This window comes from Epinephelus lanceolatus, chromosome 23 (genome assembly GCF_041903045.1).
Source record: "Epinephelus lanceolatus isolate andai-2023 chromosome 23, ASM4190304v1, whole genome shotgun sequence".
NCBI classification, from domain to species: domain Eukaryota; kingdom Metazoa; phylum Chordata; class Actinopteri; order Perciformes; family Serranidae; genus Epinephelus; species Epinephelus lanceolatus.
This window is the reverse complement of record NC_135756.1, coordinates 9,846,732-9,864,463: the sequence shown is the minus strand read 5'-3', so window position 1 is coordinate 9,864,463 and position 17,732 is coordinate 9,846,732. Positions and strand designations below refer to the sequence as shown.

At 42.1% G+C, this 17,732-nt stretch overlaps 1 protein-coding gene across 3 annotated transcripts in view; it reads right to left on the bottom strand.

The window, feature by feature from the left end:
• tulp3 (TUB like protein 3) overlaps nucleotides 1–17,732 on the bottom strand; it is a 41,186-nt gene that overhangs the window by 4,867 nt on the left and 18,587 nt on the right. For 2 of the 3 annotated variants that reach the window (XM_033614624.2, XM_033614626.2), the window contains 6 exons: nucleotides 16,417–16,468; nucleotides 7,380–7,542; nucleotides 6,896–7,108; nucleotides 1,338–1,471; nucleotides 1,035–1,226; nucleotides 221–333 (listed from right to left, as the gene is read on the bottom strand). In XM_033614624.2, the coding sequence (XP_033470515.1) occupies nucleotides 221–333; nucleotides 1,035–1,226; nucleotides 1,338–1,471; nucleotides 6,896–7,108; nucleotides 7,380–7,542; nucleotides 16,417–16,468 (867 nt within the window). Of the gene's footprint in view, nucleotides 1–220; nucleotides 334–1,034; nucleotides 1,227–1,337; nucleotides 1,472–6,895; nucleotides 7,109–7,379; nucleotides 7,543–13,537; nucleotides 13,859–16,416; nucleotides 16,469–17,732 lie in introns of those variants that run through there. The other variant, XM_033614627.2, reaches the window with a different exon arrangement.

Below are 17,732 nucleotides of genomic sequence, written 5' to 3'. Positions count from 1 at the left end.
AATTACTCAGTTGCTGCTTAGAGTCTGAAAGCTGATAAAATTTGCTTGTAAGTGCTGGCTAATGCAGCTACTGATCATAGCCTCAACACAACAAGGAGGGTTTTAGGCAGATTTCTGTTTGACCCTTTAAGATGTATATTCAGTTAGGCTTTCAACAAATGACAGTGATAATGTAGTCCTCCATGGACACAGGTAGATCGAAGAGAAAGTGTGTTTTTACCTCAGTTTACCGATGAAGCTCTCTCCCTCTCGCGACAGATCAGTGGCATCCACTGAAATAAGATAGTTGGACGTCTTACTCTTTTTTCTCTTCCTTCCTGCCAGCAAAAACACCTGGAGAGAGGGGCAGAAAAATATATATGTAATCATGTAATCATGAGAACATGCCCATGAGAAAGGGCATGTTAGTCTTACACTAAGGTGTGGTCAGGCACATTGTTGACGTATAGCTATTTTGAGGCAGCAGAAAGAGACTGCGTCATTGACCAACAAAAACCGAGTCAAATGTCAGCATGGAGCAGTACTTTCCTGGCATTTAAAGCTCAGCCACTGTTTGTTCTACGGGAGAAATACAAAGCAATGACACTGATCAGACATTTTGCTTTTTGTTTTCATGAATAAAAGGTCTGCTGTTCTGAAATCTCAGTAGGCCCACAAATTACAGCTTCACTTTTCATTGAGCGAGTGTGTCCCCATTAAGACAGACGCTGTGTGAAGTAACGCGCGAGGAGCAGTGTAACGTCATTGATTATATCAGGAGCTAAAAGTTTAGTTCTGCTTCCTGTCAAGTTTATAGCTGCAGTTTAGTTTTGCTGTTTTAATGTCCCATGATATTTGCTGCAGTGACATCTGACAAAAGTTCAGTCAGGAATTTCCCAAAGCCCTGGTTTAACTAACCAATAGTGCAAAACCTGAAGATGTACAATCTACTTTAATATATGACAAAGAAAAGCATCAAATCCACAAACTTGAGAACCTGGAACCAAAAAATGTCTGGCTTTGTCTTTATGAATGTACCCATGGCCCACACTCACTCTCCTGCCATCCTCTCTCTCCATGTGCATGAAGTAGGTTGGGTAGAGGCCGCGGTCCATGCCCTTCTTGTCCCGGGTGATTCGACACTTTACGGTGACCCCCCGTGGAGCCGGACGCAGGACGAACTCCTCTAGATTGGCTACATCGATGAGTGAGCTCTCTGCTGTGGGTGATCCAGGGGTGACCACCTCCTGGGAACAACACAGTGCATGAACCTTTTTACACAATGTTCAGTATCAAGGCTGGGATTATGTAGTCTATGCTGGAAGCTTGTTGGTGAGTGTGTTTATTGGGCTACTCACTGGAGTGTCCTTGCCACTGGCAGCAGAGGCAGGTCTGGTGCTGTCGGCGTTTGGGGTCAGAGAACGCGTTCGCTCCTCCTCCGCATCGTCCTCATGCTCGCTGGATTCATCAAAGTTCATGCTGCCGGACAGACCTGCCGAGGAGATGGGGCAAGGGTGTGGGAGAGGTTTAATGCTACATTAAGGACATCAGACACACAAACTCACACCTGGCAGAAAAGAAAGTTAAGGCCCTGTCTACACTTATTTAGGTATTTTTGAAAACAGATATTTTCCTCAAAGTTTTGGCTTTTTGTTCACATACAAAGATCACTAAATCTTTTTTTCTTTGCTGCGTGTCACTCCTCTCTTTCCCCTGCCTTTCCTTCTCTCACTATCAAAATAAACAAAAATATCCTTGAAAAGAATGATGCAATACTTCGGCAATGGCTGAAGCAAAATTGTGCATCATACAGTTGAAATCATACACTTATATTTCTCAGAAATATTCAGCAGGGTATTTCTATCAAACAGGGGCGACTTATTTCATCTTTTCACAACAAAAGAGTTAAATGGATAAAGCCTTGCAAATCTGACTGAGCTATCTCCAGACTGCTTTCTATCAAACACAACAAAAACTCAGTTAAGCTCTGCTCAGTGCTCACCCAACTGCAAAGGTCACACTGGGTACATGGCCTCAATACCTGTCACAAACAATGCTTCTTTTTCGAAGTCAGCTTTTGCCAGGGTGAGATTAATGTGAAGAGATGAGGCTGACGCTTGTGAAGAGACAGCTCCATGCAGTCATGCAGATGTAAAATGGGCATGGCTCACTGCAGCCGGTCTAGACTGCTTGAGACATCTGTCTCTTCACTGATAATTGGATTTATCAGCCAGGACGCGACTCATGGCTGCAGCTAGAGTCCACTTTAATGTGCTGTCAGAGGGTGACAGTGGTCCAGTGGTATGGAAAGATCTCAGTAAGCAGTGTGTTTCCTGACAGCTTTGCAGTGTTAAGGCATGGTCACACCTCCCTAATATTTGCCATTCATTTCTATTCAATGAGAGCGAAGGGACGGACAAAACATTTGCAGCGTCAACTAACAGCACATAAATAAGTGTGTGAAGAAGAAACTGATTGCTGGCCATGAAAAATACAAAGCATTACTAAACTACACCCACCGACCATATCAGAGTGCAGAAGGAAGTGTGCATCTACTGCTAGCTCACCTAGCACCACCGAGCTAGCTAACGTCACAGCTCAGCCGAGGAGGACGCCATTAATGTTTTCATCTCGTCCTGTCTTGAGCAGGAGCATCTTGTCCATGAGTAGATGCACACTTCCTTCTGAGCAGTGATACAATTAGCAGGTGTAGTTCAGTAGAAAGAAAATTGTTCCTACATGAAACTGCTCAGAACAAGGTCTGTGGATTATCTTGAGTAACCAGGTCATGATTTCTGGAAAGAGACATTGATGTTGAGTTTTTCAAATGTATATTTTGGCGCTTTGAGCACCACAACATGCGTGTCGTCTAGTTCCATTATATTCAAGAGAAGGCAGACATCTCTACAAGTGATATCTCTAACACTCTGCAACTCACATGAAAACAATCTTAATTGATGAAGAGCACTACTGGATGAACTGTCCCTTTAAAATCCAACTTAAATTAATTGAAATGAATGAAAATAACATGATTTATGTAAATTATAGAACATGTTGCACAAGTCCTCCTAATTACTGTAAACCAATCCTCAACACTGAAGTGACTAACTGATGATATTTTGGGCCAACCCCAACTTCCACAAACACAAAGCATTTTCTATCTGGCACACTGCTTCCTCCCTCCACCCCCACCAACACATCCTAAGCAGGTTAGAGAGTACAGAGGACTGGGAGAGCTCTGCAGTATTGAACAAGAATAATAATGCGACAGACAACACAGCCAAACACAATATTTATACGGGGATATTTACAGGAGATCAACCCAGGATGTGCAGTGATCCCCGAGAGAAAGCAAGCACCATCGTGAAATACAGACTGCAAATGTTCCCTCTAATAGTGACTCCAGGGCTCCAATTAGAGCACTGAACAAAGTTGTGTGAGCCAGTGGCTTATGAAATCAACCATCTGGAAATGTCAGAGAGGACTCATAACAGGCCGACCAACAACCTACTAAACAAAACCAGAACAGACGTAATAATCAACACACAGCAGGTCGACAATGTTCCATTTTAAAGCAAGTCACAGATACAGATGTTGATTGAATGAGCTGATCAAATATTAATGCCCCAAAATTTCCTGTTTCTTCTGCCTCCTATCAGGTTGGGATGTTACACGAGGACAGGGAGCCAAAAATACCTGCTGGAAGTCCTGAGGACATATTCCAATGCTAAACCAGGCTGACATTAACAATGAGGCCTTGCATTATTGAGAAGGACGATGACATTTGCCACTGTGGCATGACGTCACGCTACAGCCCAGGAAAAGGATATGATAACGAGAGCAGCTTTTGTTCTGGCTTTGCAGCATTATCACACTTGTGGAGTTGCTTCAAAAGTTATTGCTTTCAGTAAAATGTTTTAAGGATGGAGGAACTTTGTATTTGCTCCACAGTAGCAGGTGGATCAAGAAAGTACACAGCCCACTCGGGGCGATGGTTTTAATGCATCTTCCATAAACTTTACAAATCCCTGCCAGCTGGCTGGTGAGTGTGGGTGGCAGTGACTGTAATGATGCCACAGATGAGCACTGCAGTGTGAACAATGCCCGGCCTATTATTAAATGACCCATTTCTCACTGCATCACCATCAATCACACCAATGACTGCATCCCTGTTCCATACTGCAGCAGCAGAGTTCTTAACATTTTATACATCCATTCTTTTTTGTCTGCTTATCTGGGGCTGGGGCAAAGTATTCCAGGCATCTGTCTTCCCAGCAATGTTTTCCAGCTCCTCCTGGGGGATCCTGACATGTTCTCAGGCCAGTTGAGATATATAATCCCTCCAGCGTGTTCTGGGTCTGCCCCGGGGCCTCCTATCAGTTGGAGGTGCCTGGAAAACCTCTAACAGGAGGTGCCCAGGAGGCATCCTGATCAGACGCCCGAACCACCTCAACTGGCCCCTTTTGACGCAAAGGAGCAGCAGGATGTCCAAAATCCTCACCCTATCTCTGAGGCTCAGCCCAGCCACGCTACAGAGGAAACTCATTTTGGCCACATGTACCTGCGATCTCGTTCTTTTGGTCACTACCCAGAGCTCAGAGCTTTGCCTTCTGGCTCAGCTCCTTCTTCACCACAAAGGCTGACACCACACCAAACCGCATTGTCCACCTCACGCTTCCATCACTCATAACAAAGACAAGTTACATGAACTCCTTTGCTTCCCCACAGGATGTCAAATACTCTGGCTTTGCTTAACAACAGCAGCTAATCTGGAGTGATTTAGAACAACGGCATTAACACAGAGTGGATTATAACAGCATCTTGGGACTCCACAGCTTCAGCAATAAAGGCAAATAATGAAGCAGACATGCTCACTCATGACACCAAACTGACTCTTATATTTGACTTTATTTTATTTTTTTCAATCAACCATCAATGCCAGTGATACAATAATAAAAGTGAACTCTTACAGTCATATCAGTGTTGATCCCATTCACTCGAAGCAAACCATTTTTTAAGACATATTTTGAACCTTACTTTGTTGGAGATTTTTTTTAGTGAATCGGGCAGTGAGTTCCACTGAGAGGAGGCTCTGTAAAAAACAGTTTTCTGGATTGCACTGGTTTTGGGTGCTGGAACCACTACGTGATGTTGTGTTGCTTGTCTTAGCATGAAATTCCTTAGGTGTAGCTTGAAACAAGATATTCCTAAAAAACATGAGAAGACTGCACATCAATCTATCCCCCACTCTAAGCCAGACAAGAGCATCATTCATGCTGTCAACCCTAGTCCTGGGTGAACAATGAAGAGCTAAACGTGCTGCTTTGTTTTGTGCAAGTTGCAACTTAAGAAGATCTTTAGTGGTTGCACTAGACCATACAACAGAACAATAATCCAAATGAGACAAAACTAGTGATTTTATTACAATATTGATTGAATGATCAGTCATGAAATACCTACAGTACATCTCCTGATAGATGACATTGCACTACCCATTTTAGTGATGATTTTATCGATGTGACAAGACCAGGAGAGCCGTTCATCCAGGGTGACACCAAGCAGTTTTACATTTTTGACTTGCTCAAGGGTTATACCTTTCATTGTGAGAGAAAGAGACGGCCCTTTTTTCAATGCATAGTTAGATCCAAAGATGATACATTTAGTTTTTATAATATTTAGTACTAATTTGTTATTTTCTACCCAAGTTGATAAGCAATCAAGCTCTCTCTGTAAGGTTTCATTAAGCTCAGTCAGGCTATTGGAGGGTCTATATAATGTGCAATCATCAGCAAACATTGTCATGGTTGATTCTTTTAACACCAAAGGCAAATCATTAGTAAAAATGGAGAAAAGGAGTGGCCCAAGGCAACTTCCTTGAGGAACACCCCACTCTAACCTTTTTTAACAGAGAGACAGCCATTAAGACAGACAGACACATTGTGATCTGTCATTTAAGTAGCTCCTTAGCCAGTCAACAGCATTTACACTAAAACCATAAACGAAAAGTTTTTTCAATAATAGATCATGATTGATCACATCAAATGCTGCACTGAAGTCAAGTAAAACAGCACCAACAAGATTTTTGTTATCTATTTGACACAACCAGTTGTCCGTCATTTGTGTTAGAGCTGTGCAGGTGGAGTGATTCACTTTATAGGCGTGTTGAAACTCAGAACCAAGGTCATTAATGGAAAAATAATTCATGATTTGATCAAACACAATTTTTTCTACAAGTTTACTTAAAACGGGAAGAATACTAATTGGTCTACTATTCTCCTTGCTGAAGGGACTTCTATTATTATTTGGTATGGGAATAATTTTAGCAACTTTCCAAGCATGAGGAAATACATTCTGTTTAAGGCTCAGGTTAAACATGACATACGGGTTCAGCAATGTAGTCTGCTATTAATTTAATTAATTTACCATCAAGATTATCCATCCCAAACTGTATGTCATCTTTTACTGAGGCCAACATTTTTCTCACATCCTCAGCTACTACTGGTTTGAAACTAAATTTACAGGTTTTGTTTATCATGATACATTTATTGATTAAGTCTTCTGGTATTGTGCAGTTTAAAGTGTTCATTTTCTGTCTTAAATTTCAACTTTATTGACAAAATAGTTATTAAGATGATAAGCAATTTTATGAGGTTTTGTGATAAATATTCCCTCCAATTCAATAAAGGAAGGAGTGTTTGCTCTGGATCTACCAAGTCTTCCCTTAACACAGGATTAAAGTCAAACAATGGGCTTCGTGGATAAGTGTTTAACAGGAAAATTAGAGCCTAACTAATCTTTATGAAGTAAATTAAAAAGATATTTAAGCCATAAACTGTAATTTCCTATGACTCAACATACTCTCAGTGAGAATGAAACTTAAGGGAGTGTTGGCTAGAAACAACAAGCCAGGACTCACCTTGTTTCTGCAGTAATTCGTGGATGTCTGTCTTGGGCTCGAGCAGCGTCTCAGTGTCTCCATCTCTCTCAGGCTCCTCAGCAGAGGGGGACTGGGGCTGAGACTGAGGCTGTGACTGGAACTGAGGCTGGGACTGAGACTGGCTCACCGACAGGACCTTTATTCCCACATCAGGGGCTTCTGAGCCCAGGAAAGCTGCTGGGCCGTCGATACCTACAGCAGGGGAGAACAGGCAGATGTTAGCTTAGCTGTTGATGTTCTCATGTTGTGGTAATTCACAGAAATGTTTGAGTTCTGCTGAATTTGAGTCATCACACTTGCTGAAAAGCTACGCTACTTTAATTAGCTAAAGATTTGCCTGGGGTGTTGCTGAGTGAGAGCCTTAAACAGAGTCATGATTTGTGTCAGTGCCTTCTGTTTTGCGAAGAGTAAAAGTGGTTTTACATGATCTTAAAAAACAGGTGACTGTTATGTTTTATTTTACCATCCATAATGACATTGTTGGTGACGTTCACTTGAGACTCCACTAGAGGGGCCTGCTCTTCACCGCGTCGTGTCCTGTAGCGCCGGGGCCGAGCGTCTGTGTTGGGCTGAACCATGAGAGGTTCCTGACGCTTCCTCCGCTGCCTCTGCTCCAGCAGTGCTCTCTGTGGACCAAACAGAAGAACAGAATTGATGTGGGGTCTCATTGTAAATACAAATGTGCGTGAGTTTCAAGTCAGGTGACCATAAAATCACTACATGCATATATACATAAGGTTTCTATTACAAGAGGCTGAGAACATTTAGTCGACTCTATGAGCTGAGAGTAATATCATTAGTATGCATGATGAGTTGCAACCTGTGCCTGTCAGTAGGTATTGCACATGGCCGGGTAACATTAAAGAAGAAACAGGCGACAGCTGCACTGCACAGTCAGGATAATTCTCAAAGACCAGCTGAGGATGATTTTTAGAGGCATCTTGTAATAAACTGAAGTATTGGACAAGTTTCTTAGGTTGTGTTTTTTATTTCATTCGTTCAAGTTGTTTTCTGTTTTACTTTGAAACTCACTTCACTTCCTGCCCCTGTGTGTTTTCCCTCCCTTTTGATGACCTCACCTGTGTCTGATTGTCTGTCCCGCCCTGATTAGCCTCACCTGTGTCTCGTTTGTCTTTGCTCCTTGTGTGTCTAGCATTCCAGTCTTTTGTTTATCCGTGTCCTTTTCTTGTTTTTTGGGGGGATCTAGACTGTTAGCTCTGCCTCTGCCTCATCCCTAGTGGATTTGTTTGCCTTCACAGATCGTTCTTCTGTGTATTGAACCTACCTTTTGACCAGTAAAGACTATTATTTTACGCAAAGTGTTGGCTCTCACCTGGTCCACCAGTTCTTACAAACTGACTTTCCAGTAGATTTGATATTTGCTGACATCACAAAGTCTGTCAATGTATGTTTTCAATTCAGGGGCCTGTAATTGATGAGACGGCATCAGTTAGGGCTGCACGATGCATCATTTAAACATCGTCATCGCGATGTGCGCATGGACGATAGTCACATCGCAGGACATGCGATGTTTTCTCTTTTTTTAGAACATGTAAAATTTTGTTTTGCTTCAGAAAAGCAGCTCTGAAGCTCTGCTCGTTGCTGCGCTCCGCACGCCTCTCTCTCTCTGTCTCTCGCCTCTCTGAGCATGCAGCAGCCCCTCCCCCTCTCATGCACACGCTGCAGTCACATGCTGAAAACGAGCAACATGAAGGAGGGAGAAACGGTAAAGGAGGATTTATGCCTGGTACACACTACGTGACTTTTCTGCCCGTTCTGAAAGTCACTATGTCACATTACATGACTGTGGAGTCATAAAATCATGCTGTGACTTGGCCGACGGACATGACACACTACACGATGGTACGCTGATACAGCTGCTCTTATTTTTATTTTTCATATTTTTGTTTAAAAGATGTTTACTACTTTGCTGCTGTTTTACAAAGAGATTTTTATTTCATTGTTGGATTTTTGTGAACCACTCAGGGGGCTGATGCAGCTGCTCTTTTATTTGTAGATTTTTGTTTAAAAGATGTTTACTACTTAAAATAAAGTGTTAAATAACGTCTATTCTGTCACTTGTGTTAATTCCACTTGTGTGGATCAACCTAATTCTTTCCAAATAGAGCTGCTCAAGTCATCTGGTGAGAATTCTTGTATTTTTTTAACACTGCAATATACATTGCGAAAAAATAAATATCGCAATGTCAGTTTTTTCCAACATCATGCAGCCCTAGCATGTCAATATGGTCATTGTCTTTTTCCTGGCTGCTTGCCATTGGCTGTCTGACAATAGGCTGCTAACACTGTTTGAATGTTTAGGATGGGAGTGTGTTTGAATGGAAATGGTGACAGAGACATGCCATGGAATTGTCAAAATCAAGGCTTATCTTAAAGATGACAATATGTATCGATGTTTTGAGTTTGCATCAACAATAATAGATCGCTGATCAGTGGATCAATATACCAGTTCAGGTCTATGTATCATTACACCCCTACTACGTACACTACACTCTTTAATTGATGAAGTGCGGACATTACTCTGTTAGTTGCCGATAAAAGATTCAGCAAGTGTTGCCTTGAAGATGATGTCATGGCAGTTTGATGTGACGTCACTATGGCAATTGGCTGAGAATCCTCCCAACACTGAGGTCTACTGTCTGCAGCGGAAAACAAAATAAAGAAAAAGAGACCTGGTTCCAAATTTGAGTTTAGTCGAGCCGTAACATGCAGTGAAAATATGGAATTTGTCCCCCAATGCTACAATGAACAGTATTTGTAAACCTCCTGGTCCCACAATAGAAGCAGAGAGAGCTACATCCTGTCTAGGCTTCAAGGCTGAAAAGGAAAGCCAATGCGAAAGTGCCATAAACTGCAGTTCCTCAACTGGCCACTTCAAGCTGGCTCCAAAAGTTGATCTACATAGAAGCCCATTTTAAAATGCACAACTTTACTACAGAAATAATGCCGTCATCATCTTGGATTTTTCTTGGATCATCAAGTCAAGGCTTTAGAACAGGAGTCTACAAACCAATGGATGACGTCACTGTGATTATGTTCATTATTTTTATATTGTGTATGGCAGCAGGATAAATATTTTATAACTACATGATGGATTAAGTGACTCAGAGTATGAATATTTAACATAATAGGTATAGAAAACTGGAAAGTGGTTTAAATAATGGGTATAGTGGCATACACCCACAATGCAAGGACAATACTAACACAGGTTGAGATTTGAATACAGGATGAGTCACACAACGGAAAAATAACCTTAAGAATGAAGCCAAAAAAAAAACGAGGGGCAAGAAATAAATCCATAATAAAACCCAACAATCACACCAAGGCCTGAATACCTCTGTGTGCAATGAATGGCTTCACTGAATAGCTGAAATAATGGGTGCTGCAAGGGTCTCATTTGGTGTTATGCTGTATTCTCTACTGAAGAATAGTGAGCATTCCATCCTGAGCATTTGGTGAAGAAACGAGGCAGGATTTTTAGCCTGATGTCGACACAGCATTAGTATATGCTTTAGGTAGTGTGGTATAGCGTATTGTGATTTCTGTTTACGTTTCAGTAAGGGCAGAACATTCATCCTGCTCATCCTGCTTCCCCCAAGCCCTCAGCCTCTGTGGTCAAAGCAGCCGATGGATTACGCAAGCACATTAATTAGCGCGTCAAATGCACAACAAGTCCTGTTTGGTGATGCTGTTTAGTGAGCTTGAAGAGATCAGGAGGCTTTGTCTCATATTTGCCAGACCAAAAAGCTTTCCTAACTCATCAGTCACTGAGAAAGTGTCTAAGAAATATATGTTTCCTCACTTCTGTACAATCACAGCAATATCAGCTCCCAATGTTATGATTTATGAGTACAAAGTTTTGGCATTAACAACACATTGACAACAGAAGGGGAAATGAGATCAAATGAATTCACTATGATATCAACAAAAGGTGAGATAAAAGTCAAAGGACGTTTAAGCATTATAAATGGTATTATAATGCACACATGTATAATAGTCCGGGAGCTTTTAAGCCTAGACCTGGATCTGTTATCATTTCAAAGGACTCTGCTTTAAGAGGACCGCAATTTGCATGCTCGCTTTGTCTATAAATAAAGGTGAGAAATGAATAAAACATAAAGCAGGATTATCATAATGAACGTCATTACTGTTGGTGTAATGAATGGATGTGGATATATAGCCAAATTTCAAGAAGCATAACAATGGTGATTGGGAGAAAAACACAGGAGGCTGCTGATGATGAAGGTATATGTAAAGATAAAGAGCCATTTTCTTGATTCAGTTGGAGTGATCTGACTTATTCTGTCTTTTGTTAATACTGGCTATTGAATGAGGGGAAACCGCATCCAGAACAACTGTGGTGTAATGATATCTTAAAGGGACAGTTCACTCTAAAATCAAAAATATATATTTTTTCCTCTTCCTATAGTTCCAATGTAATGGAACTAGATGGCACTCAGCTTGTGCGCTCAAAGCGCCAAAATATGCATTTGAAAAACTCAACATCAATGTCTCTTCCCAGAAATCATGACCTGGTTACTCAAGATAATCCACAGACCTTACTGCGAGCAGTTTCATGTAGGAACTATTTTCTTTCTAATGAACTACACCTGCCAACTGTATTATTGTGCAGAAGGAAGTGTGCATCTACTCATGGAAGAATATGTAGTCCCTCCAGTGTGTTCTGGGTCTGCCTCGGGGTCTCCTACCAGTGTGACGTGCCCGAAACACCTATAACGGGAGGGGCCCAGGAGGCATCCTGACCAGATGCCCGTACCACCTCAACCGACCCTTTCGACTCCAAGGAGCAGCGGCTCTACTCCGAGCTCCCTCAGCCACACTTCTAAGTGACCCATTTCTGCTGCTTGTATCCGCAATCTCATTCTTTCGGTCATTACAAAGAGCTCATGACCATAGCTAAGGGTTGGGACGTTGTTGGGCCAATAAATCCAAAGCTTTGCCTTCCAGCTCAGCTCACTCTTCACCACGATGGTCTGCACCAAATCACCAATCCATCTCACGCTCCATTCTTCCCTCACTCGTGAACAAGACCCCGAGATACTTGAGCTAGCTTGCTTGAGGCAGTAACTCTCTCCCAACCCTTCTTGTGCACTGAGCTTAACTGCAAATCAGAGTGATTATATTCACAGATGAGCTCTGCCAGCTCCAACGTCAATTCAACATGCTGAATCACCCAAAAAAAGGCCGAGACGGGCAGACTAGTGCCAACAGTGTAGGAAACACCTCAAAAACTGGGGCAAGATGGCGCCGCTCTATGGCGACTCGGTTCTGCTCTCACTAATTGTTTGTTTAGTGTTGTCTTGTTCCCGGAACCCTGCTTTGGTCTACTTCAGTATGATAAGACTGAGTTACTTCAAGCCGGTGCTACAGAAGCATTAAGAGAAAAACATCTCACTTCAGAGACAGCACCTACCTCCAAGCCATAAGGCATCTCAACATGCACTGTTAGCACTTTAAACTGTAAGCACTCTTGTGCACTTTCTGCTGAATGTGACGCTGCTGGGTACTGTCTTTCTGTGTGTATTGTTATTGTGGTGTATTGGATTGTTGTATTATTGTCTGAGAGCGAACCAAGACACATTCCTATCAACTATGTTGACATGGCAATAAATTATTGAATCTTGAATCTTGAATCCTGAATCTCATAGATGCTCACCGACAGCCCAACACTGACCAGCAGCCAACTGTCAGCTTGGTGTGTTAAGGCCTTACTGTTAGCAAGCTCAGTGGTGCTATGGAAGCTGGCAGTAGATGCTGGCTTCCCTCTGGGCAGTGATTTGGTTGGCAGGTGTAGTTTGGTGAAAAGAAAATGGTTCCTGCATGAAACTGAACACAACAAAGTCTGTGGATTATCTGAAGTAACCAGATTGTGATTTCTGGAAAGAGACATTGCTGTTGGGTTTTTCAAATGTATTTTTTGGCACTTTGAGCACCACACGCTGAGTGCCATCTATTTCCTTTATATTGGAGAGAAGGCAGACATCTCTACAGCTGATAACTCCAACACTCAGCAACTCACACCAAAACAAACTAGACTGATAAATAGCACAACAAGTAAGAAAAATAAAATACAAATTTTGATTTGGGGGTGAACCGTCCCTTTAACACTGATTTCACCTGCACTCACTGGGCATACACCCTGGACTACTTCTTCATATTATCAAAATCTCATCAATGTGTGTTGCCTCCCCTTCTAGTTGCTATTTAAAGCCAATCTATTGTAACATGGCATTCTTTTGTAAAGACTCAATACTTGGCATTTCGAGACCAGGATGTGACTTCATTCAGGCTCCAACGGTCTTTCCTGCATCAGCCAAAACATGAGATAAAGCAGACTCAAGTATAAATGTGATTTGAGGAGACATACTGTATATTAATGTGCCTTTTTTTGCAAAGAATCTATAGACAAAGGTTGAATATATTCAGTGAGAGGTTACTGTGTGTCCGAATCTTTCCTGTCTCACACAGATAAGAGGACTGGGTAAACAGTCACACACACCTACAGTATGTCACTGAACACAAACTGTTGATAAATGAAGAGAAGATATATCAGAAAAAGAGATATTAGAAGTTACCAACCCGTTCCATTGACATCCTGAACAAGTGCGAGTCAAAGCTGACCGGTTTCTCTACAGAAAAAACATTCCAAGTCGCGCTCGACTTGAGGTCAGATGCAAGTACGATCTCCCCCAAAGAGCAGCACTCCTGCTGGGAATGACTCTGTCTCACTGTCCGTCATTTCCTTCTCTGGAACTGGAGTTTGACCGCCGATACACCGACAACCTCCTCTGCACTCCTCTGACAGAAAAGGGTCTGGCTCTGGCAAACGCTGAACGCTAGTGTGCGCGTTAGTGTGAGTGTAAGCGTGGTCCCCGTTGCTAACTGAATCAGCCGTCATTAGTGCTCCAGCGGGAGGGAGAGACAGAGGAGAGAGGAGGGGGGAGCTGTGATGTACGCTCACAGTGAGATACGGTCACAGCCACAAGGTGCTCCTGGTATTATTGTCTCAATGGTTTTCATTTTACCAGAAACACTGATTTGAGCGAAAGCCATGGGCAGATTATGAGACAATGGGCCCCTGGGCGCAGACAAGCAGAGGGCCCCACCACCTCTCCTACACAGGAGCAAGACACACAGAATTTATGGTCATTTTGCCACACTTTTTAGTTTTGTTGTCTATTTAAGATAGTGTTGTTGTCTTTTTTTTTGGTCATTTTGTGTCTCTTTGTGGTTGTTCCGTGTCTTTCTCTCTGGTGACTGTGTCTTTTTGTTGTTGTTTTTTCTCTCTTTGAGGGTATTTTGTCTGTCTTAATGGTTGTTTTATGTCACTCTGTGGTAGTTTTTTGTCTTTTTATAGGCATTTTGTGTCTCCTTAAAAGCATTTTGTCTCTTTAAAAGTATTTTGTGTCTCTTTAAAGCATTTTGTGTCTCTTTGTGGTTTGTTTTGTGTCTCTTTCTGGTGGTTTATGTCTTTCTGTAGTCGTTTTGTGTTTCTTTGAAAGTATTTTGTGTCTCATGGTCATTTTGTGTCTTTTTGTAGGTTTGTAGGTAATTATGTGTCTACTTGAAGTACTTTTGTGTCTTTTTTGGTCGTTTTGTGCTCTTTGTGGTCATTTTGTGTTTATTTGGGGTCATTTTATGGCCCTCTAAGGGCAATTTGTGTCTCTTTGTGGTCATTTTGTGACTCTTTGAGGCCATTTGTGTTTATTTGGGGTCATTTTATGACCCTCTAAGGGCGATTTGTGTCCCTTTGTGGTTGTTTTGTGTCTCTTTGTAGTAATTTTGTGTCTTTTTTATTGTTTTGTGTTTCTGTGTGTCTCTTTGAGGTACATTTGTGTCTTTTTTTTGTCTGTGGTTGTTTTGCCACGTCTTTGTAGATATTGTGTGTCTCAGCAGTTCCTTTGTATCTCTTTTTGGTCTTTTTTGTCTCTTTGGAGTCTTTTTTTTCTCTTTGTGGTCTGTTTGAGCTTTGCTGAAAGGCATGTGTTACTTTAGATCTATTTACACAGAGATCACACTATATGAACTCTACCAACTCCCTCTCTACCAAGTACCAAGTCTCTAGTGTGACATATAACATGAGTGTCAGCAGTGCTCTGTAAACAATAATGATGGCGTAACATGGCAGTAACAATCATTTATCATCTCTGTTATACGGCAGCTGATCTCATCCTCTGCTCTGAGGGTAAGGAGCAACCTGACTTCATTGTTTATCCAATTTGTGGACATTTTCATCCACTTTTCTTCTTTTTTGAGTTAGCTGCTAACTGCTATTAGCTTTTAGTTACATCTCACACACAGAACACGCTGTCAAACGCCACGTTTCAAATGTCATGCTGTTACTACCTCAGATGCCCTCTTAAAGGCCCAACAACTCTGTGCCCCAATTCTGCTACTGTACCTTTTATACAGAACAGTGAGGCAGTATAATGGTGTAAAATTCCCACCTTGAAGAAGCAGTGTAAAAGGGGCTTTTGAGTAACATTTTGCAGATGAAGACCAGGGGAGCCCCTAGGCCTGTGCCTGGTAGGCCCGTTTGATAATCCACCCATGGTGAAAGCACAGTAAAAAGATGGATTTTACTTTCATTGTTTATTATATCTCAGTTTTTCCATAACCTGCATGTGATCCCCTCTGGGCATTAGAGCATCTGTGTTTGTCCTCATGAGTTATGTAAGAACAGAAGACTCTCGGGTGAGTCTGTTTGGACTCAGCTGAAAGTGTGCAGCATAACTGAGCCACAGCGGGACCACGAGACACACACACACACAAAGCCAGGCGCCCCACACTAAATCCTTCCCTCTCTTTGAACTCACCAATCTGGCCCTCCTGTTCCTTTCTGCCTAATGTGTGAGATAGTGGAATACAGCTTCCAGCTTAATCAAAGCTCTACACCGCAGCTCCTTAGCAAGGTTTGAGATAAAGCGTCTCACTGAGACTCGGGGGGGATGAAAAGGGAACAAATGTGTGGCAGAAGAGGGGCTGTGTCAGGTAATGGTTGGATAAAAGGAAACAATTCTGCCTCAGGAGTAAGCAAGCATTAAAATTCCAATTGACTGGACAGGTGAAAAACAGGAGATTTCCAAACCAACAACATTAATCACTAAATTGCACGCCACTGCGGTGATGTTAAAGCAGCTCCTGCCAACAGCAGGCACCCCTCGTTGACACCAGAGTGGCAGAACACAGGGTCGTCTCAGCCCTTTAATTTGACCGCTTTCATGCTAAATCTTGGCAGGTGCTTACAAATACAACAGGTTAGCTCTCGAAAACACCATCTCTGTGTGAGTAAGAAGGCTTAACCAGACTTAGGGTGCACTATAATAGCTGTGAACTACACCAGATGTTCTTTGAGAGTACAAAAGAGTAAAGACATCAAAGCCTTAGGAAAATGATGAGAAAACAAACAACAAAAGTGTGAATTGTTGTTAATTTGTGGGTGAAGTTCAGCTTCCTACCTGTCTCTCGAGCTTCTGTTTCCTAAGACTGGCTCCGTCATCTTCAATGCCACTGCAGAGAGAAAGCAGAAACCCGTCCTTAGAAAGAGTTGGACTTTTCACACACTTTACAGTTTTAATCTCTAACAAGTATTGACCTATACTTAAAGAAGTATTTCACTGCTGGAAAAATGGTCTTTTCATAAAACTGGGCTGTCTATGCTCTAGAAACAAATACACAAATAGACAACAGAGAAAAAGGCGCTTTTGTTCAAGAGGTAGAAAACCTGCAACTACAAGAACACACTGTGCCACACCAGACCAAAAACGCTCCTGCTGATGGGTGACATGATGCATGCTTGGCTGTTTTGACACAGGAGACATCATGTTAACCAGCTGGTTACAAACATCCTTGAATTACAGACATTAATATGACATCATAGAGATGTTGGACTCTTACACTGGCCAGATGACAAGCTCTGGTTGGAATGAAAATTGGGTTGAGAATGATTTAATTGTGTAACAACATTAGAATTTTACATTGGCAACGACCCAACTCAGTGTCATCTGTCGTCAGTATTCTATGTCAAAATGACGTTGGCATTAGATGTGTCCTGACATTGAACTTTGGTCACCAGTCGTCCCAACCTAAATTCAACCACATATCATTTGTCTAATGACATTGGTGGCCAGCCGTGTAGTTTTACCGTGTGATCTCAGTATTTTCAGCTTTCTATTTCTCACCTAAAAAACATTTTCTAGTGCACTGTTTGGCTGTCATATAAGAATTTGTCCCAAGTTTTACTTGAAGATCCATTGCAATACAAACTCAAGTAACGGTCAAAGTTGTCATATTGAAATTTAAGGTGTGTTGATGGATTCATGTCATCACCTCATGCACTGAGTAACATAACAATTAAACGTTCCACCTTAAAAGTCGCCGGCAGTCGGCCCAGTGAATGAAGTTATTTTTTCTCAGACTTCAGCTGCTGTGAGAGACAGCAAAACATCCTTTCATTTTATAGTTACAGTTTACTGATAAAACTCTCCACAGTATGAACAGTGGTTACATGAGCCTCAAAACTGGACACAACTCAGCCCTGAGCAGAGTGACCGTCCTCTATTGACCAATCAGACTGCAGCGTTCACAGCTCCACCTTTTAGTACCAGATCTGTGTGCTAGGTACCCCAACAGAGGGGGGACCAAACATGGGGACGGTACAGAACGGTTCCATTGTTACCATCCACAACTTTTCACTGTGGAAGCGGAAAATTAGAGTACTGAACTGAACCGTACTGCTTGGTGGAAACAGGGCTTTTGTATCCATGGTGGTGGT